Here is a 21806-nt window from a genome sequence, read left to right as displayed (position 1 = left end):
GAGAGAAGGAGACACAGAATTCAAAGCAGGTTCCAGGCTCTCAGCTGTCAGCACAGAACCCAATGCGGGGCTCGAACCCATGAACCGTGAGATCATGACCTGGTCTCAGGTCAGAAACTTAATCAACTGAGCTACCTGGGTGTTCCCCCTAGTTTGTCATTCTTACAACCTACTGTGTGTGTGTGTGTATGTGTGTGTATACACTATTACAGTTTTACACAATACATTTTTATATTACATTGTACATTTATATATAATATATGGTTTGTAGTTTACTTTTTTCATTTAACAGCATATCAGGTTTTTTAAAAAAGTCATCTTTTTAAATGTTTATATAAAGTTTAGTTATGTGTAAACCACATAAGGTTTTAACTAGTCTCCTATTGATGGGCATTAGTACTGTTTTCAGTTTTCTTTGCACATTTTTTTGTTTATATCTTTGTGTAGTTAATTTCCATAATTGTTTTTCTATGGCTTAAGTGTTTGAGTGCTTTCTGTTGTAGCTCTTGTTACAAGTAGGTTGTGTTGAACAAGGGGAAGGAAGACAAGCGTTTTATGAGCTGTTTATATATCTTTTTAAATTGAACCCATTGTCATTTAATAATTATAAACTCTATCAATCTTGATTCATATACATAATAACTATTATGTAACTGGCTTTTAGGTAAAGACAGTTTTACTCTTCAGGCACATGTGTCCTAAATAGAATTTTTATGAAATTCGTAGCTCCTTCACACTGCATGAAATTCAAATTAGAATCCCTCTTCAGTCTGTGTTTCATTTGAGCCATTCAATTACATTGAATAGTGTTTGGTTAGAATTTCACTTACCTTCATTAGAGTGTGTTTGAAATCCTGTTGTTTTGAGTATGTAAGAATATTGAGGACAGAATGAATATGTTAACAATAGAGTGGAACTCTGTGGAATGTGGTTTAGTTCTTTTTGAAATGTCAAAACAATCCATGGAGCACTTTATTCATAATGTTCCACTCTCTTACCTGCAGGCTCCAAATTTGGACTTCAGTTCAAGGCTTTATCATTCTAGAGAGACTGTAACCTAAGTAGGAAGGCTGTGTATCATAATGGTCTTCGAGTTGGAGAGACTTGGGTTTGAATCTTGTTTTCATCACTTACTATGTGTCTAAATTCTTAAGCCTTGCCTCAGTTCCCTCATCAGAGAAATGGGTATAATATTGCTTATCTCATAGATTGTGAGGGTTAAATGAAATCGTGAATATATATCATATACAGTCCCTGACACGATGTAAGCCTAAACAGGAGCTGCTCCTGTTGTTACTGTTGATCCTTGGTATATGACCATACTGATCTGTTAAACAGTATTTTTGGTTGGGGGTCTTTGTTTCTTTGATCACTGTTTCTCCTTCCCTTCATTTATCTGCAGTGCAAATTGGGTATAGTGAAATTCATAGAAGCTGAGCAGGTGCCTGAACTTGAAGCTGTTCTCCACCTGGTGATTGCTTCTAGTGACACACGCCACAGTGTAGCGACAGCAGCGGACCTAGAATTGAAAAGCAAGCAAAGGTAAACTACATCTCTTTTCACCTTTAAAAGATGAAAAGAGGCTATATTTCTAAAAGCTCACTGAGCACAGATTTCTTCTTTCAGGATTCTGTAATGAGACATTTGATTTAGGAGGTTATGAAATATACTTAATTTTTAATAAAGACAGTTTGCCTAAGAGCAGGATTCTGTATAAGACAAAGAAGAGAAGCTGTTTGGAGATGCAGTTTAAAACTGGAATGGATTAGAAATATTACCACAAGAAATGAGACCTTTGGCGGCTAGGTAAATGGACTTAAAATAATTAATGTTAAGAAAAATGCCAAAACCCAGAAATTACTCATTTTTGACTCTTCCTTTGTGTGAAACCAATGGAGATTGCTTTTAATAAAGGATATGTACATATTAGGATTAATATGGTAAAAATCAGGTCCTGTGAAAAGTGGTGCTGAATAGATCTTAATTCACATGTGAAGAAATACAAATACTAAAAGGCTCATAGAAAATTAAAAAAAATTTTTTTTAATGTTTATTTTTGAGAGAGAGAGAGAGAGAGAGAGAGAGAGAATGGCAGAAGGGCAGAGAGAGAGGAAGACACAGAATCTGAAGCAGGCTCCAGGCTCTGCGCTGCCAGCACAGAGCCCATTGTGGGGCTCAAACAGACTGTGAGATCATGACCCTAGCTAAAGTTGGACGCCCAACTGACTGAGCCACTCAGGTGCCCCTCATAGGAAATATTTTGTATGAGAAATCAAATCAGTGCAAAATAAAACACTGGTGCACCAATTTGTACCCATTGGTAAATAAAATTGTGTAATAGTTGAAACTCCATTTAGTTTCTGTTGAAACTGCTATTTTTATATTGATTGGCATTATAAGCTAAAATAATTTTTGGAAAGCAGTTTGAAGTATGCAGTGAATCATAAAAATATTTATAATCTTTTATGTAAATCTTCTGGGAATTTATCCTAAGAGAGTCATTCAAAAGAAGAAAAATATATTCAGAAAAATGTTATAGATTTGCTCATTATACCATTTCCTACAATTGTAAGAAAAATGGAAACAAATTATTTTCGCTATAGGGAAACAGTTAAGTAAATTAACTCTGTGTATCTATATGGAATATTATATATCTGCCGAAATAATTATAAAAGTAATAAAGCAACATGGAAATTGCTCCCAAGGAATGGCAAATGAATAAAGCAGAATACAAAATAATGTGTGTACTGATTTAAAAAATGAGATGTGTGAAGACTGAAAAATGACATGAAAAATTGAAGTTACTTGGTTGAAAAAACCAAATTATGGAATAATTATTAAATTTGTTTCAATGCTTAATGTAATAACATGCTAAAAGGCAGTGGAATGCGTATTGTAGTTTTTCAAAGAAACCAATACAAATAGGTATTACAGAATAAGGAAGTTAACTTCTTTGTGTCTTTGATAATATGGTTCCATTTCAGTAAGCAAGCTGCACGTGTGGTGATGGTTGGGAACAGCTCACTGCTACAGGGCAGGGGAGGTGGCATATAGGAGGAGCGGATTCTTACACAGTTAGTTACTTCTGGTCATGCCTCTCACTGATTGAGAATGGAGGACTCTCATAACCTCGCCAGATCTTGGGCTCTGTAAATAAGAAAGTTGGACAGAACTGTACTTTGATATTCCCTCCCCAGGTCTGAAATTCCTTCATGCTGCTTGTAACTGCCTTTTCCTTTCAAAGACTTTTGGTTTTGAAGTATCAGAAAATCTTTCTTTAAAACTTCTCATTGTGTTTGAACTGGCCCCAATCTTTACACCATGTAGTGGATTGGATTGTTGGAAATAAAAAGGTGGTCTAGAAGTATCCTAATTAGTTTTGGCTTTGTCTATTAAAACAAGTGTCCATTTTTTCAGAAAGAATAGTATGACATTTTTAAGAGATAAAAAGTAAGTTGAGAACAATATGTAGATATTTTCCCATTTTGTTAAAGAAAAATCCTGAAGTATCTCTCCATGTGATCCATCTATCTATTGATCTGTTTATTTCCCTACCTGCCTGCTGTACCCACCCACCCAGCCACCCATTTTACATGCATAGAAAAGAAGTCTAGGAAAAGATACACCAAAATTAGTGGCTACTGAAAGGGAATAGAGAGGGATATGGTACCGATTATACATTTCTATACATTTTTGAATTTTCACATCAAACATATGTTTATACATTTCTAAAACTATAAAGATGGCAAAAGGAAAATATACGATACAGTAAAAATTATCCTTATTAAAGTGTTTAGTTTGTTTTACTGTTAAGTTTTACTTCATTTTACTAATGTGTGTGTGTTTTGTCAAAATATACCTGACGTATTTATAGAAGGGAAACAGAGGTAGAGCTTGAGGATTAGTTAGTAGCAATCGGCTGAGGAAAGATGGAGGTGAATAATAACTAAAATAGAATCATGGACCGTCTTCAAGGATAGTGGAAGAGGCAGATTGATAAACTATGAAAGAAGAGGTGGATAAGAAAAACCGTCAAAGCAGCATCGTAAACTGTGTTTACACAGATACAGTATAGCTTGAAGCAGAACCAATGTCAAAAGGCAGAGAGAAGACAGTATTGTTAAATCTCACTGGTACGTGAAATGCAGGATTGCAGTGTTGCTAGGTTTGTAAAACGACTGGGAGGGGCTGCTGCAGAGGGCAGGTGCCCACCGCCAATCAACGCTATATTCTAATTCACCTGCTGGTGGAGCTCACTAAGGAGCAAGTCTCAGTGACTAATGGCAGCATGACTGCTGTATAGAATTAGATGATAAAGCTGCAAATATGTGCTGATAGATAAGGAAGAGGGGGAGGCTAGGAATCACAGTGACACAATTTAAGAGAAATGGGAGGGGCTTCTTAGGGTGTGGGTTTAATGGATGAATTTTTTTGTCGCTTTCCTTGTCACTTTTGAATTTCCAAATGGTTAAACAGATGCTTGGCTCAGGGCTCTTTGAACAAGCGTAGTCTAGCTCTGCTCTGTCAGAACTGCTCCATGGCATTGGCCTTGAGAGTGGAATGCAGTCCATTTTTTCTTGTGTGGTGTCAAATTGGACTGTGGATATAATGATTTTTTGAGTCAGGGTGGGATAAGTGACTTACTGTATTTTTTTAAAGTTTATTTATTTAACGTTTGTTTATTTTTGAGAGAGAGAGACAGTGCACGAGCAGGGGAGGGGCAGAGAGACAGGGAGACACAGAATCTGAAGCAGGCTCCGGGCTCTGAGCCATCAGCACAGAGCCCGACACAGGGCTCAAACTCATGGACTGCGAGATCATGACCTGAGCCAAAGTTGGATACTTAACTGACTGAGCCATCCAGGCGCCTCAGTTTATTTATTTATTTTTGAAAGGGGCGGGGGGCGCAGAGAGAAAGGGAGAAACAGAATCTCAAGCAGGTTCCACGCTCTCCGCACAAAGCCCGATGCGGGGCTCGATCCCACGAACTGTGGGATCTTGACCTGAGCTGGAATACAGAGCTGGACACTCAAGCGACTGAACCACCCAGGTGCCCATACTTAATGTATTTCTGTTTAAAAACTAATTTTGATCTAAATTAATCCCTTTCCTTTTCTTCTACAATGTCAGTTGCCCAGTTCATTTGTGTATTTCTAACATTTCCTTTGGTAACAAATATTGGGGCTGTGTGTTTTTTGAGATAATTGAAGTGGGAGAAAAATAATTTTAACAAGCTGTGTTGAAACCTTCTGTAGCTTGATTGACTGGAATAATCCTGCCATCATTAATAAGATGTACAAGGTATACCTTGGAGATATACCACTGAAGACGAAAGAGGTAGGTTGTTTTGATTTATTCTCACATCGTAATAAAAAACATTTGGTTGATAGGAGCTCCATATATTTGAATTTTTTCTCCCTAGTTATTTTGATTTAAGCCGAACCTGTACTGTAGGAAATATAGGAGGAAATTTTAAGCCATGCTAGTCTGGGTGGATTAAAATTTTCTGGCAACTTAGTTTATTTGATCTGGTAGTTTCAATTCCTGTGCTTAAATAATGATGATACACTGTGTAGATTAGGGATCCACAGCTGTTTTCTGTAAATTATTTAGGCTTTGCTGGCCATGTGGTTCTGAGGCAGCAACTATTTAACTTTGCCCTAACATGGAAGCAGCCATAGGCAGCACATAACAGAAGGAGCATGGCTGTGTGCCAGTATATCTTTATGGGTACTGAAATTTGAATTTCATATGATATTCGTATATTATAAAATATTATTCTTTTGATTTTTAAAGAATCATTTGAAAACATAAACATATTCTTCACTCATATCAAGACAGATGGTGGGCCAGATTTGGCCATAGGCTCTAGTTTGTTGACCTCTGGTCTAGAATCTAGAACAATAGGTGGGTTCTTCTGAAGCCTCAAATTAAGGCGTTTGCTTAATGACCTAAGTTCTGTTTGGTTCACTGTGTTTAAAAGTGTTCTCAAGTCCATATCCAGACATACAAGGTTTTTTGTTTGTTTGCTTGTCTGCTTTTTAAGCCATAAATAGTTATTTTAAAAGTCATACCATTTCCAGTTAGGTTAAATTGAGTGTCATGTAGCAGAAAGAACAATGAATTGCGAACTGGGAGCCTTCCTGTCACTCTGGGTTCTGGTCCTGAGTGGCTGCACATAAATGTTGTACTGGGGAGGAGGAATTTGGCTAATTACAGAGCTTTTCTTGGCTCATATTCTTCATGTGGAACATGAAAGGGTTTGATTAAATCTGTGGTGTTTAGAATGTGGTCCGTGCATCCTTGTTGGGTCATAGGAAGACTTTTTTTTTTTTAAACCATGTTGATATTTATACTGATGGTGCTAAAACAATGATGGGTGTCACTGCTGGGGTCTTAGCACAGACCAGAACTGTGTCACCAAATAGCGCTAGTAGTTATTCTGCTCTTTATCGTCAGCACTCATGGTTGAAAAAAAAAGAAGAAAACTCAGCTTTACTTAAGAATATCTTTGATGAAGCGGTAAAACTTATTTTACCTGTAGACAGGGCAACTGTGGTTATTGAGATGGTATTTGGCAGATATGTTCTCCAAAATGAAGAAATGAGGCTTCAAGAACAGTTAATACAGTTTATTGCCAGTGGTAAAAGTTGAACTTTCAAGCAAAAGTTAGAATTTAGGGAAACTTGAATCCCATCACAATGAGCCTGACTGCTTGTTAGTACCTACAGATTTTTCTGATGAGACTGGTGGTGATATTAACGTGTGATTTTTAAAAATGCTTTATAATGAGATGTTTGCTTAACTCAGTGAGCCACTATATTCCAAATGACCGGTGATGTTATAGAAGTGTTAAAAGGTTATAGCTCAGTGGAATTTAGGATGACACAATATGCAAAAGTTCAGTGATAACGGTTTCAAATCCAGATTTTAACCTTCAAGGTGCTGTTGTTTATTAAGTTTTGGCATAGTGTCAAAGAATATCTACAAGTACCTGAAAAGGCTAAAATCATCCCAAGTTTTCCAACCATGTATCTTTTTTGAAACTGGGTTTTTTTTTTAAAATGCAATTTAACCAAAATAACATAACCACAATAGATTGAATGTAGAAGATAAAAGAATCCAACTCTCTTCTATTAAGGTGGACAATCAAGATATTTATAGAAAAACATGAAACAATGTCAGTACAGTTTTTTGTCTGGGAAAATATAGTTAATTTTCTAAAAAATATGTTATTAAAATATATGATAGGTTTATTAATATAATTTTAAGTGAATATGTAAAAATTTCTCAGTTTAGTTTTTAATGTAGCGTATGGTGATAGGTGTTCCAATATAAGCAAAAACTCTGTGTGTTCAGTAGTTTGTAAGAGTGTAAAGTGATCTTGAAACAAAAGCTTGAGAGACTACTGATTTAGATGATCTCTCATGACTTTTTCAGCACACAGTAATTTTGAAATGCTGAGTTATAATTAAGCATCTTTTGAACAGGGAGCAGTTCTGAAGCCAGAGCTGAAGAGGGACCCAGTCAGTACAAGGGTCAAGTTGAAGATTGTCCCCCATCTCCTTCGTTCTAGACAAGCTGCAGAAACGTTCCCTGCTAACATTCAGGTAATTTGTTCTTTGCAGAGAAAAATGGCCTGTTTACAACTTTTATGTCTGTTTAATTAGAGAAAGAAATGCATTAATGGATATTTAGGAGATGCATTGACGTATTAACAAGATTAACGAGAATCCATCTTTTTTTTCTATCTCAAGTGTAACTGCAGAAATGATTTAAAAAATTTTTGTTGTCGAGTGTGTACTATATATAGTTAACATCCAACTTAAATGTATGGTGACTGTCCTTTCAAACTAATGTTTTTCTGAGTTGCTCTTCTCCAAAAATGTGTGTTTTTTTGTCTTCTTTTTCCGTCTTCTTTTTCCTTCCCTTCCCTTCCCTTCCCTTCCCTTCCCTTCCCTTCCCTTCCCTTCCCTCTCCTTTTCTCCTTTTCTCCTTTTCTCTTCTTTTTTCTTTTCTTAAGCTTACCTATTTATTTTGAGAGAAAGAGAGAATCCCAAGCAGGCTGTGCATTGTCAGCACAGAACCTGACGTAGGGCTTGAACCCATGAACCGTGAGATCATGACCTGAGCCGAAATCAAAATTGAACACTTAACTGACTAAGCCACTCATGTGCTCCAAAAATGTTTTTAAGTGAACAAGTTTCTACCAGTCAGTTAAGTGGAAAAGAACCCCATGTGATGACAATGGCCAAATCCTCTTGATTCTGCCTTCTTAATGTCTTTATCTCCCTATATTTAATGCTGGTGTTAATTGAGACTGTCCTTTCTTATTTTGGTTATTCCAGTAATCTCCTATCTTGTTTCCCTTCCTCTTGCCCACAGCCATTCTGTTTTCTCTGTTGCCACCAGGGCTTTTGCTGCATTGGAAATCCTTATACTCTCTTTTGATGTGGGATGAGTCCCTCTGCAAAAGCTCTTACCTTTTATCCAAGTGGTGACCAGCAGAGCTCAGGAATAGAGAGATTTGGGTATAATTTTGTCATTAGTTATTTGCTTTTGAACTTAAATCAGTGTCAGAGCTTTTCCTGTTTTTCTAAAAAAAATTTTTTTTCCACCCTAATTCCACCCTAAATTTCCACCTGAAATTTTTTTCCCACTAGCAGTGGCTAGTTCTCATTCAATTATCAGGTTCCTAGTAACCGCTGAAAAGTTAGCAGTTATTTATCTTCCAGTCTCCTCTCTTGCCCCCCACCCCCACCTTACCCTGTACCTTAAGCTCCAACAAAAATTGTTCCTCTTGAAATATACTGTTTTCATGGCTCTGTCTCTGCTCAGAATGTTCCCTTTACCTGGCAGAGCTCCTCTTCCCCCTTTAGCTTGGTAAACATCTACTCATGTTTCAGGATGCACTCCAGTGTGCTACCTCCCGTCTGAAAAATGTTCCCATTTCCTGCCACCCTTCTCTTTCAGTCCCAGAATGAGAACACTCTCCTTCGTGTTCACTGTATGGTGGACATAGACTTCTTAGCATCTCTCCCTCTTAAAGCCTATTTTGTATCAGTGGCTGCTTCCTCCTCTTAGATGATAAAACTTGTATTCTCCACATCTGGCACTCTAGGATTTGAGTAACTTTAAAGTATTGTTTTGTGTCTCCTTAAACATAAAATTATCACGGAGCTTCTTTCATTTCTTTTTCATGATTGGTGTTTTATAATTGGTATTCCCAAGCACTGTTTCCCAGACAGTGTCTTGATAATTTTGGTTCAGAATATTTGGTTGTAGTAACACTATGTTACATAATAAGCAGCTAGAATTTTGTGACAGAGTATTCATAGATATCCTGTAGGTGTATAATTTATTTGTAGTTATTTAGTGTTTTCAAAATAAATCTAGCCGAAACTTTGTATATGCAAAGACAAACTCCTTGTTCATCGCACACATTCTTTGTTATATTCCTGTTTTTAATGATTGCATATTACTGTTCTACATAATTGGCCCCGCCCACCCCCTCCACCTTTCAGTCATAGAATCCTTCAAGGTATCATTTAGATGAGCCTCTTCTTTCCTGATACCAGTGCCTTTAATTAGTCATATGTTACCTCATCTTGATTTTGAACGTAGCATAATTCTTTGCATATAATGTAAGCACCATGAATTTTATTTTTTCTGACAAAACATTAGTGTTGATTATTCCTTTTGCTTCTTTCATTTTACCATATTACTCTATATAATATAGCATTATCAGATAAATTTTCTAAAAGTCTTTTCCAAAAAAGTAGCATGTGATTATATATTGTCCTATATCATTTTTAATGTATGTACATTTTGACCCCTCAACACGATCGAGTGCCTTGGGAGTGATGCTGCCCTCTTTGTATCTCGCAACACCTTGCATAGTGTCGGTTACCCATTAGAGGCTCAGTCCTGTTCTGTGTTCAGTCACATGTCGTTGTTAAGTAAGATCAGAATACTACTAGTAGTTTTAGGAACCAGTGTAAGGAGATTTTTTTTTTTTAAGTGTAAGACTATCCCATAAAAAGTAGAAATTTGGGAAATTTAGATTTCTTTGAGCCTTCTGGATGCTGCACAAAACTCACGTACTATGTGCTCTTTTGCCACCTAGACATGACTGCACAATACATGGAGCACCTGTGTCCCGACTGTCCGCTTGTAGAATGCTTTAATCTTGGTGTTTTCTGTGAAGTTTTTATATAATCTGTTCAGAATGACTGCATGTAATTGAGGAACTTAATACACCCAAAATGGTTTTATCTGATAGTATCCCCTGTGTGGTACAGAGTGGCAGAGAGGGGGCCTGCTGTGAGCTCTGTTGCTTTCTGGTGGTAGAGCCACAAGTTTTGCAGACTTGTAAGGTCAACCTTTGTGTTTGTACTTCATGGACTACTGACTGGAGCCACTGATTGGCTGGCTTCCTATGGTGGTCAGCTAAAATGATTATAATCATTAATTTTGAAGAATGAGGGGTGGTGCACAAGATCTGCTGTTGAAGCCTAATATTTGAAAATAGTAAATTGCTGCTATTAATTGGTATTGTCATTGTCCCTTTCTTGTAGGTGGTGTATGACGGACTCTTTGGTACAAATACAAATTCAAAATTGAGAACGTTATCCTTGCAGTTTGTGCATCACATTTGTATAACGTAAGTTTTTTCAACTATTTGACTGTAACATTTCAAGCTGTTGGAATGATCAGATGTTTCAAGTATTTCTTTCCTATCCAGAAAGAAATCCATGTTTGCTCATCTTAAAAAAAAAAAAAAAAAAAAGTTGTAGGTTTCAATAGATTATTTTAATTTATTTCAGTTGTGTCTCATTATTTGAAGTAATCATCTGAAAAGATAAATAATAACGAGATTTTTATCTTGCTTTGTGTATGTGTGCTATTTTTTTTTAAAGTTGTCCAGAAATCAAGATTAAGCCCCTAGGTCCAATGCTTTTGAATGGCCTGACCAAGCTAATCAATGAATATAAAGAAGTAAGTGACTTGTCTTTTACATATTGTTAACAGCTTCTATTTTAGAATGTTATCCACCTTTCTGGTCTACATGTTGGTTTAGTTAGTTACAGTTTGCTGTTGTTCCATCATTTCTAGCATTTTTACTTGAAGTGGTACAAATTTCAGAAATTACTGCCACCTTTTGCTTTTTTTTTTTTTGGAACTAAGTGTTAAAAAAAATTGATATGAATTTTGAGAGGTCTTATCCTTTTTAAAGCATTTGCACTTTATTCTGCTTTTAGGCACTATGCAAAAATGGAATGGAAAGAAGTAAATTTTATTTTATGATTTGTTTTCATGTGGATGTTTATTTGGATTTGCTTAGATTCAGAAATAGTGTTAATTCTTAAGGGCTGAGCTTTTACCTATTCACAATTCTGTGACAACATGCATTCAGTAAGTTTTTGATTCCTTAAGCTCAGTGAGATGAGGCTTCCTTGAAACCAAGTGTTTTGAATCCTGTTTGTCCTGGCTGTGTCCCTCGTGCCATGCCGTCTTCATTAGTTCAGGTGAATTTGCTAAAGAAAGTAAGATTTAAGAACTCCAGTTAGCGTTATTTTCCTAAGTCTGAGCTACACACAAATGCACGTTTGCAGTGGTATAGTCACTAAGATCCTGGCATTTGGAGTTAGAATTGAGTTTGAATCCTAGTTTTGTTCTTTGATGAGTGGCTTAAAATCTTTGGAGCTCTGCTCTTGATTGGAAAAATAATACCTCTTCATTGGATTATTGTGAAGATTAAAGGAGATCACACACCATTATCGGTGCACTGAATGCACATTAACAGGTATTATTAGTGAAAAGCCATTCTTTGGTGTGCAGTTGTGTTTTGGGGGCTTGGCTCTCCTGTCTTTTATTGAATAGTATTTGTGTGGTTTTTGAGGCCTAAGGAACCTTCCAGGTTATTTTTATGGCATGGATAGTCAGATGCTTGGGATGGTCGGTAGAAATAAAAGTGCTTTTGGGTTTTTAGGGGAGAATTTGTATATTTAAAAATAGATTAGAGAGGTCAGGTAAAACCACAGGGCCCCGATCCCTGTACTTGGAGATGACACCTGCCTGTCTTCCCAACAGATGACTCCTTAAGAGTGTCCGTTTAGGTGCAGAAGAGTGAGCCCTATGCTAATTGTATGAACTTCAGCTCACAGAGGGGTTACTTTGTTTTGAGGCATCAGACTATTGGTTTTCATAAAACGATGTAAAATTCTGTCTGTCTGAGGAGGGAACCTCACTCTCTTGATGACTGTGATCCCTTTAATTTTTTGAATGGAAGATATGAGAGGAAGCTGTTTGTTATCATGCCGACTTGTAGGTAATTGTTCTTCGGTTAGCTTATCACAGTTTTGGGTTAGAGATGGAGGACCCTAGTGTGTGACCAGTGGTGAATTTTCTGCTAAGTTCAGCTGTTTTCCCAGTGTGTTGAAGGTGAATTTTGGTGTTTGCAGGTTACGTAGTGTTGCAAATACCCTGAACTTAGCACAACTAAGAGAACCCTTTCATTTATGACATCTGCATTTCCTTTTGGAGTGAGTTGGGGATGCAAAGTTTCGTTTTTGTTTTTCCTTTTCCTTTTAGTAGTGTGATGATTCTGGGTTTGGATTTTTTTGTTGGTTTGTTTTGTTCAGATGTTAATATCTTGTAGTTAGGCAGAGTGAGACCAGGTTTAACAAGGAGTAAAATAATGCATGTAATTGCAGCAAAAATGTTTTGCTGTTTACTGTATTTTTTGTTTTGTCTGTTTTTTGTTCTTTTTTTTTCTTCTTAATTTCAAGGACCCTAAGCTACTGTCAATGGCATATTCAGCTGTTGGAAAACTCTCCAGGTGAGTAAACTCTTCTTCAGTGAGAGATATCCTGTTGGTAAACTAAGAGAAATTATGTGGCATTTAATAATAGATGGAGAATAATTTTTTTTTCTGATTTTGAAAGGAAATGTATTTAAACCATAGGTTGTTTAGAAATGTTTTCCTTGTAGTAGGAAAATGATGTGAGACGTTTCAATTTACATTTGAAGGTATGTTTCCATATTAAATGGTAGTCTTGAAATGATACTTTGAACTGGATTGTGTCATGATGGGTTACTTTTTCTTGCACCCTGGAGACATTTGATTGATCTTAAGTGTTCTTGTGGCTTCTTTATTACCAGTCTTTATAATCCCAGTCATCAAGGTTTATCTCTTTGACTCTCTTTTCTGATAGTGCTATATTATGATTCTGGGTGGCCCTGTTTCCAAAGGTGGATTTTTTTTTTTTCCTGCTTAGTATGATTTCCTTTTTCTACTTCCTCCTGGTTTCCTCTTCCTTCACTATATTTCAAAGCAGGGAGATAGAGGTACAGCACCCTCAGTAGCACTATATGGTGCTTCCGTCCATGGTACAGGTTTTGTACTGGCCTGTGTAGATTGGGTCTTGCTCTTCTGTACTGTGCAGGGAAAGGATCTTTGGGGCTCAGAAAAAAGCCACCCTAGATCCCCCGATACCGCATTTGTCCGATAGCCTTTAGTTTAAATAGCAGTTTAGTCTTAATTGTGTTTTTTTTTCCTATTAAAATCAGAAATGCTAACTGAATGCATGGAATATTGTAAAGGGAATATCTGGACAGTATGTATTTAAATCGTGGTTACTTGGATTAGACAGCTGAAGAATTAAATATTCACTTTAAAAAGTATTTGGCTCTTTGGGGGAGGTAATCTAATGATGCTGAATGACATTGTGTTCAGAGATGAAAATGCAATTCAAGAAAATTTTCGTTTGGTTGCATTTTCTTTCAACCTTATGGAAATGTATGATCATAACAATGGTCTTATATTCTCTTACAGTCGAATGCCCCATTTATTCACTAAGGATATAGCTCTTGTGCAGCAGCTTTTTGAAGCCCTGTGTAAGGTAGGGAAACACCTGGCAAGTTTATGCTTTCCATTTGGATGCTGACCTGGACAGCATGGACACCTGACAGGAGGGAAATGCTATTTTTATCATACTTATAGGAAGAGCCTGAGACTCGGCTTGCTATTCAAGAAGCGTTATCTATGATGGTTGGAGCTTATAGTACTTTGGAGGGAGCACAGCGAACTCTCATGGAGGCACTTGTGGCTTCATACTTAATAAAGGTAGGTCCAGCTATGTGAACTGCAGAGGTTGGCAATATAGACATTTTACATTTTTAAGAACAAAACTTGAATTGCTTTTCTCCTTAACTATCTTGACAAGTAAGAATATTTGCTTTCATTTGGGCTGTGCTTTATGATTGATTTTTTTTATTAAAAAAATTTTTTTAATGTTTATTTTATTTTTGAGAGAGAGAGAGACAGAGCGTGAGTGGGGGAGGGGTAGAGAGAGGAGACGTAGGATGGGGAGTGGGCTCCAGGCTTTGAGCTGTCAGCACAGAGCCTGACATGGGGCTTAAACTCATGAACTGTGAGATCACAACCTGAGCCGAAGTCGGCCCTTGATTGACTGAGCTACCCAGGCGCCCCTATGGTTGATTTTTGATACTTTGTGATGGGAATATGATTTTAGGGAAGAGGGAGTGGTGATATTCACAGAGGCTTTATGTTTAAAGCCTTTCATGTTGGGAAACTATTCTTAATGTTTTGTTTTCCCAAGTTGGAAGTCTTTTGTCTTACCTGGTAGTTGAACCCTACAGTCCACTGGCTAAGCAGAAGGAGAGAAAGACAAATTTTATACATTATAATGAGTGTGTAGGAAGTAAGCCAGTACCATCACACATACTCTTCTTCCTTCTAGACTTTATTTGGGCGTCATGGCTGTTTGTAGAGAATTTTGAGTTATCTATATGTACTCAATATGTACATGCAATATGTATACGCAATATATATTATACAATAAAAAATAATATGTATTTGCTGTAGTTAGTTCTTTGTCCTCCATTTCTAGGAGTAGAAAGGGAGATTAGAAGAGGGAATGATGTCAAAAAGTCTTAGTGTGATTAATATGTTGTGTCCTACTGAAATGTGGCTGGCATATTTAATATATTCATATCGAGGGAATTACTGAAGGTTCAGAAAGGTATCTGGTTTCTATTGAAATATGACAGGATTATTATATACACTTAAGAAAATTACTGTATGTAGAGTTCCATTGTCAGATGCTCTTGTACATGGTTCATAGTCCTATATTGTGGACAAAGAAGTGTAGGCTTTTTGGAAACTCATTAGAATACTTAAGACTTTCCCTAGGTAACCTTACAAGGATGCGTGATGCTTGTATAAGGCATGTGGGTGCTGGTTGTACCTACACAGATAAAATCATGTAACAGTATTACTACAGCAAAGCTAATTTATATTCTTAGACTACACTGAAAGCAACCAGACTGTAGGCTAAATCATACGAACTAGTCCTTAATATCATTGTTGTTTATTGTAGCTCAAGGAATGATAAAGAGCAAGATAGACCTGAATGTAGGACAGTATCTGTTTCTTACTATCGCTCTCCTCTCACGATGTTAGGTTTGTGACTAAGAGAAGGACCTGGGGCGGGGGAAGTGCATGAGAATAAGGCTTTTCAGAATAAAGATTCTTCAACTGCTTCTCCGGTTGAACTTTGTATTCATAGATACTTAATCTATTTAAGTTAATTGAATATGTTTACATAGTTGAAACTGCTTTGGAGTCTGTTTTAACTAGAGCTAATCTGAAAAATTTGGACATATTTTGCTCCAAATTTGTAGAGATTCCAAGTAACCTCTGTTCGTGTTTGCTGAAGAATGTCTTAATTTCATTCATGTGACTAAGAGTTTGAGAATTGGGGAAGCAGGGGTGATGGCCAAAAACTGTTTGCAGTGACCTTGGTCCCAAAGTTGGCCTGAGGATGTGCACGTACAGAGAGATTCTCTGGCTGTGTATGGTCTTGGTGGGTCTTCCTGCTTTACTTGGAGGGTCCTTTTAGATCATAAAAGTACTTTTTAAGTGATGTCACTTTCCAAAGTTTCTAAACAACTTGATTAAAGATTTTCAACACATGATTTGTCTTTATTTATTTAGACATACTTCCTAAAATAGCAGTTTTAATTTTGATTGTTTACAATTAAGATGACTTATCTTGACTGGAATGAATTGTTGCTAATTGAGTTCTTCTTCTTTTTTTAAAATCTGTATGTGTTTGTGTGTACATGAATTCATGTGTCAAATAGCCTGAAGTTCAAGTTCGACAGGTGGCTGTGAAATTTGCTAGCACGGTGTTTCCCTCAGATCATATACCGTCCAGATATTTGCTCTTACTAGCTGCAGGAGATCCGTAAGTTTCAAAAGGTGTTAATTTGAATTTGGGTTCATTTAAAATTATTTGAAAATTACTAAAATTTATATTGTTTTTAATGTTGGTCTATGGAATTTAGAAGCAATTTATTAAAGAGTTAAAAATATGGCCCTTGATATGATAGAGACCTGTAGTTATACCCTATCTTGTTTATTTCTGGGTAAGCCACATAACTGTTCAAATTTCAAGGTATTTCCAAAGAGAAGTAATTTCTTGCAGTGTATTTTATGACTTTTTTCTTAGATAGCCAAGAACGTATTTAAGACATTTTCTCAGAACCCCAGCTGTCAAATAAAATTGCTGTTCTTAATCATCAGATGATCATTTTGCCATTATTGAAATTAATTTTTTATTTTTATTCGTCTTTCTGAAAGACGAGAAGAAGTTCATGGAGAGGCACAGCGAGTATTAAGATGTCTTCCTGGTAGAAACAGAAAAGAAAATGCTTCTAAGCAGATGCCTTCTTTCCCAGAAATGGTGTATTATATTCAAGAAAAGGTATGGCATTTGACTTCAGAAAATCAGTGTGGGTCATATAATGAATGATAAAAATAAACGCATTTTTAGGTGACATATTTGAAATGTCATTGCTAAATGTTGAATAGTAGTAAGGTTTTTAACAATGTTAATATTTACAGTAGAGGAAGAGAATACAAAATGAAGAAAATGTAATTCTCAAAATTGATTTGTTTTGCCCCAATCTGAATTACTTATAATTCCTTATATGCTCTTTAACATTCTGACTAGGTTTAAAAATTTTCCCCTTGGTATGACATTCTTAAACATAGGTCTCCTTTTTTATTTTTTGAGAGAATTATTTAGGAACCATAAGTTTAAGAATGCTTCAGGAAGTAGGTCAGATTTTTTCCACTCTGATCATAGGAGGGCATCACATCTGCTTTTGCAAACCTCCCACGTGTGCGCAGTTCTCTCTGCTGGTGGATCAGACAGAGTGTTGGCTATCGTGACCCCCCAGTCCTGATCCTGTCCCTCTTTTTACATCAGTGTTTCTTTGAGTATGCTGGTAGTCCTAGCTTTCTGCTCAGACAGATATCTTAAGGGAGTTGGAGGTCAGGACTAGGTAGCCATAATTCTCTATAGCACAGTCACATTTGTGGTCAGAAGATGCTTTTGTGCACATATTTTCCTCTTGCTCCATTAGTAATGAAAATAACGGGCCTGCAGTGGCCCGAGGTGAGTGTTAATAGATGCCTGGAGCAGTCTATTCTTTTTAAACAAGCAGTAAACACGCCAGGAGAAAAGGAGAGAAAAGCCAGGAAAAAAAGCACCGCACCTGTCATTTAGGGTTTGAGGGACATGTGCAGTCAGCATGATTGATGGAAAAATGCTGTGACTAGAAAAAAACGGTAGCAAACAATAATGTAGTTAGAAATACAATTATGTTTGAATTGAGGAGGGGCACATGTGCTCCATTTTTTAGTAATAGTGTTTGTTTTTGGCTTATTTTTATCAGGCTTCCCATCGAATGAAAACTCCAGCCAAGTACATGACTGGGACCACTGTCCTTCCGTTTAACCCAGCGGCCTTTGGAGAGGTGGGACTGGGATAGGTTTCCATTTCTCTCTCTCTACACATTCTGAAAGATCATGTCACACCCAAAGAGATGTCCAAACTTTTTTGTGTTCTACATAAACCCATATTGTGATGTCATTGTTTTTCACCAGGTTGTTTATTAGAAAAAAACCGTTTGGTAATTGGTATTATTTTATTATTTATTTAAGTTTTTAAAAAGTTTATTTATTTTGAGAGAGAGAGTGAGAACGGGGGAGGGGCAGAGAGAGGGGGAGAGAAAGAATCCCAGGCAGGCTCCGTGCTATCGGTACATAGAGCCCGATGTGGGGCTTGATCTCATAAACTGTGAGATCATGACCTGAACCAAAATCAAAAGAGTTACGATGCTTAACTGACTGAGCCACCCAGGTGCCCCTTGGTAATTGGTATTATTTTAATTCATGGTGGAGTCTTTAAGTATATTTAGCTCAGTGAGATTCTCTTTGTGGAGGAACTGGGTGCTCTGCATTGATCATTGCTGTTATTTTCAGCAAATTATTACAGCAAATTAGATTTGAATTTAAAGCCAACAATATGCCGAGGTTGTTTGGGTTATCTATTTAGGTCATTGACTTGCACTAATTAAACAACAGGAGGTAATCTTGTTCAGAGTGAGTAAGAATACCCACGGTGGAATTGTCACCTGTCCTATTTTAGCTCTCAAGGGAAGAACTTCCAGAGGACTCCTTGTTAGCCAGTTTATATCACAAGTTTTTATGGTGTTGTCTCTACTCTTTGGGTAGATGGTACGAACCCATATTCTCAAATTCTTACGTTGGTAGAGGTTAAATACAACTGGAGTTCTACAGGAATAGATGATTTGCCCCAGGTTTCTGCTCACTCTCTCTCTCTCTCTCCCCCTTTCTCTCTCTCCCCCCCCCCCCACATCTTTTAAAAAATAATGATTTTGTTGTAATTGTTTAGACTTTAAAAAAGTTGAGTTTGCATTTTAACTCCATTAAACTCCACTAAAAACACTCTCTGGATTTATAAAAGCTTGTTATGTAAACTGTGCTGCATTACTGTAATTTCAGTTAACTTACTGAGTCATGTTTTCCAGCTTTTGTGAGGATTGTCGAATAGCTTTATGAGGGAGGGTGGGGAAATGAAGCTAGGAAAGTGTCCTTTTGCAGCACACCCTCCCACACTGACTTCTTGAGGAGCTTGACTGCTTTTCCTCCTTCTCCTTTCAGATCGTCCTGTACTTGCGCACGTGCCTAGCGCACAGTGCCGGAGTGGTGCCCACCTCCCAGAGTTTGGCCGATATGCAAGATCACGCCCCGGCCATTGGACGCTACATACGGACTCTGATGTCAGGTAGCCAGGCGACATCCTCATCATCTTCTTCCAAGAGTGGAGAGACCAACCCTGTTCAGATCTACATTGGCCTGCTTCAGCAGCTGCTGGCAGGTGTTGGAGGTAGGTGGTTGTGCGGCTGAGGACAGATGGTAAAGCACTTAGGCAAAAATCTAATCTTAACTCTCTTCACTCCTGTACCTGAACATTAGTCTTTGTTTCTTTTCTGAACTTACTTGATTCATCCTGGATACACTGTTACTCCTTCAGAAAGAAATGCTAACAATAGATAATGTTTTTTACTTTGGAAGTGGGTATGAAGAATGGTATATCTTTTTATAGGTATTTAGTCTGTAAACTTGCTGTATTGAATCACATACTGGATTTAAGTTGATTTTTGTTTTGTAGAACTGGGAGATGCCTTCCAAAGCAGGGGCCTTATACTTAAAAGGAATTTAGTGAACCCTGTGTGTTTACCACTTTTCTTGAAGCTAAAACGGAATTCTGTCTCATTTAGGTTTGCCAGTCATGTACTGTCTACTGGAAGCTGTCTCTGTGTATCCAGAAAAACTGGCTGCCAAATTTGTAGACAAAACAGAATGGATAAAGGTACATCCTATGCATGTACATTTCTCTTTGATTCTGTATATTTTTCACTGTAGTCTTAGGGTTTCGTCTTCCTGCTAGTGTTGCTATGACCATTCCTACCTTTGGGCCATTTTGAAAACTCTCCTACCAAACACTTCCTGGGAAGCATGTTAGGTTAGTGTATCTCAATGATCCATCTAGATGAGAGTGAGAGATTAATTGAGAATCATATAGATTAAAAAAAAATTATGTTTTTCTGTTTTAAAAGTTAAAAAAAATAGATTTGTAGTTTAAATAAAAAATATGTGGGGCACCTGGGTGGGTCAGTCGATTAAGCGTCTGACTCTTGATTTCAGCTTAGGTCATGATCTCAAGGTTCATGGGTTCAAGCCCTGCGTCAGGCTTCACGCTGACAGCACAGAGACTTCTTGGGATTCTCTCTCTTCCTCTCTCCCCCAACCCTCCCCTCCCTCTTTCGTTCTCACTCTTGCTCTCAAAATAAACTTAAAAAAAAAAAAAACTGGTTGCCTTATGATAGTGGAATAATAGATCATTTAAAAAAATATGTAAACTGTCTCCTTTCTGTAACTGTCTCCTACTTCCCCAGATCTCCCTACTTCCTGCCCCTTCCCCTCTCACCTGACAGACATACACAGGTCATCACTTATTTATATATGGTGTACTTTCTCGAGTATACTTACACACATACACACAGATAAAAGTAAGCATTTTTAAGTTATTTCCTTCTTTTACACAAAAGGTGCATAGTTTTCACACTGTTTTATTATTGTTGTTGTTTCACGTTTTTTTAAAATTCTCACACCATGTTGTATCTTACTTCTTTCGCTTAAAGTTAAAATGTGTAGGTACTCCTGTAGAACTACAGAGAGGATATCATCTTTAATGGCTTCATTTTTTCCATTATATAAATGTGCCATAATTTATTCTAGAGCCTCACTGATGGTCAGTTAGGGTGCTTCCAGTTTGCTGCAGTGAACAGTCTGTCATTTTGAATATAAGGCAGTATATTTTTTAGATGGATTCCCTAGAAGTGGAATTGAGGACATAGGCTTAGCATTTTTGAGGGATACAAGCATCCTGCATATGAGCAGTACCAGTTTACACTCCCACCAGCCATGTAGGAGAGTGTTCTTGTCCCATGCTCACACCAAAAGCGTTGCCAGGTTTAACAAAGAAAAATTCAAGATGCTCAGTTAAATTTGAATTGCACTGCAAAGTGAAACATTGTTTTTAGTACAGGTATGGCTCATACAGTTTCGTATACCTCTTGTGCCACCTAATGCAGTTCTTTTTGGACAATGGAACTTGAGTTATGGTGAAATGTACAGATTATCTCTTAGAGTGAAAGCATGAATGTAATATACCAAGAGGTGTGAGTTTTGCACTTTTCTGGAAAATCTGGTCTCATGAAATCGCTTCTGGCTTAAAAGGTTTATTTTATTCCTTGTGAATATTTGCTGATTGTAAAATGATGTCAAGAGTTTCTGACTTTTGATCATGTAGATCAGGGGTCATTAAGCTGTGGTTCATGTACCAGATCTGGCCTGCCTCCTGTTCTTGTATGGCCTGCAAGCTTAGAATGGTTTTCATATGTCAGTTTAAAAAAAATTTTTTTTTTAATTTTTAACGTTTATTTATCTTTGAGACAGCGAGAGACAGAGCATGAACAGGGGAGGGTCAGAGAGAGAGGGAGACACAGAATCTGAAACAGGCTCCAGGCTCTGAGCTGTCAGCACAGAGCCTGACATGGGGCCCAAACTCATGGACCGCGAGATCATGACCTGAGTCGAAGTCGGACGCCCAACCAACTGAGCCACCCAGGCGTCCCTAAAAACATTTTTTTATGTTTATTTATTTTTGAGAGAGAAAGAGAGTGCGAGTGGGGGAGGGGCAGAGAGAGAGGGAGATACAGAATCCGAAGCAGGCTCCAGGTTCTGAGCTGTCAGCACAGAGCCTGATGCGGGGCTCGAACCCATGAGTGTGAGATCATGACCCGAGTCGAAGTCGGACACTCAACTGACTGAGCCACCCAGG

General features: G+C 37.4%; 1 protein-coding gene across 2 annotated transcripts in view; it reads left to right on the top strand.

Annotated features, from left to right (window-relative positions):
- The window catches only part of ECPAS (Ecm29 proteasome adaptor and scaffold), a 105612-nt gene that overhangs the window by 38302 nt on the left and 45504 nt on the right, over positions 1 to 21806 (top strand). For both annotated transcript variants that reach the window (XM_049635887.1, XM_049635894.1), the window contains 13 exons: positions 1403 to 1542; positions 5256 to 5337; positions 7491 to 7610; positions 10578 to 10663; positions 10920 to 10998; positions 12792 to 12841; positions 13838 to 13904; positions 14006 to 14128; positions 16171 to 16274; positions 16670 to 16793; positions 17770 to 17850; positions 19061 to 19286; positions 19681 to 19772. In XM_049635887.1, the coding sequence (XP_049491844.1) occupies positions 1403 to 1542; positions 5256 to 5337; positions 7491 to 7610; positions 10578 to 10663; positions 10920 to 10998; positions 12792 to 12841; positions 13838 to 13904; positions 14006 to 14128; positions 16171 to 16274; positions 16670 to 16793; positions 17770 to 17850; positions 19061 to 19286; positions 19681 to 19772 (1374 nt within the window). The remainder of the gene's footprint in view (positions 1 to 1402; positions 1543 to 5255; positions 5338 to 7490; positions 7611 to 10577; positions 10664 to 10919; positions 10999 to 12791; positions 12842 to 13837; positions 13905 to 14005; positions 14129 to 16170; positions 16275 to 16669; positions 16794 to 17769; positions 17851 to 19060; positions 19287 to 19680; positions 19773 to 21806) is intronic.

This window comes from Panthera uncia, chromosome D4 (assembly GCF_023721935.1).
Source record: "Panthera uncia isolate 11264 chromosome D4, Puncia_PCG_1.0, whole genome shotgun sequence".
Taxonomy (NCBI): Eukaryota; Metazoa; Chordata; class Mammalia; order Carnivora; family Felidae; genus Panthera; species Panthera uncia.
This window is presented reverse-complemented; position numbering and strand designations above follow the sequence as displayed.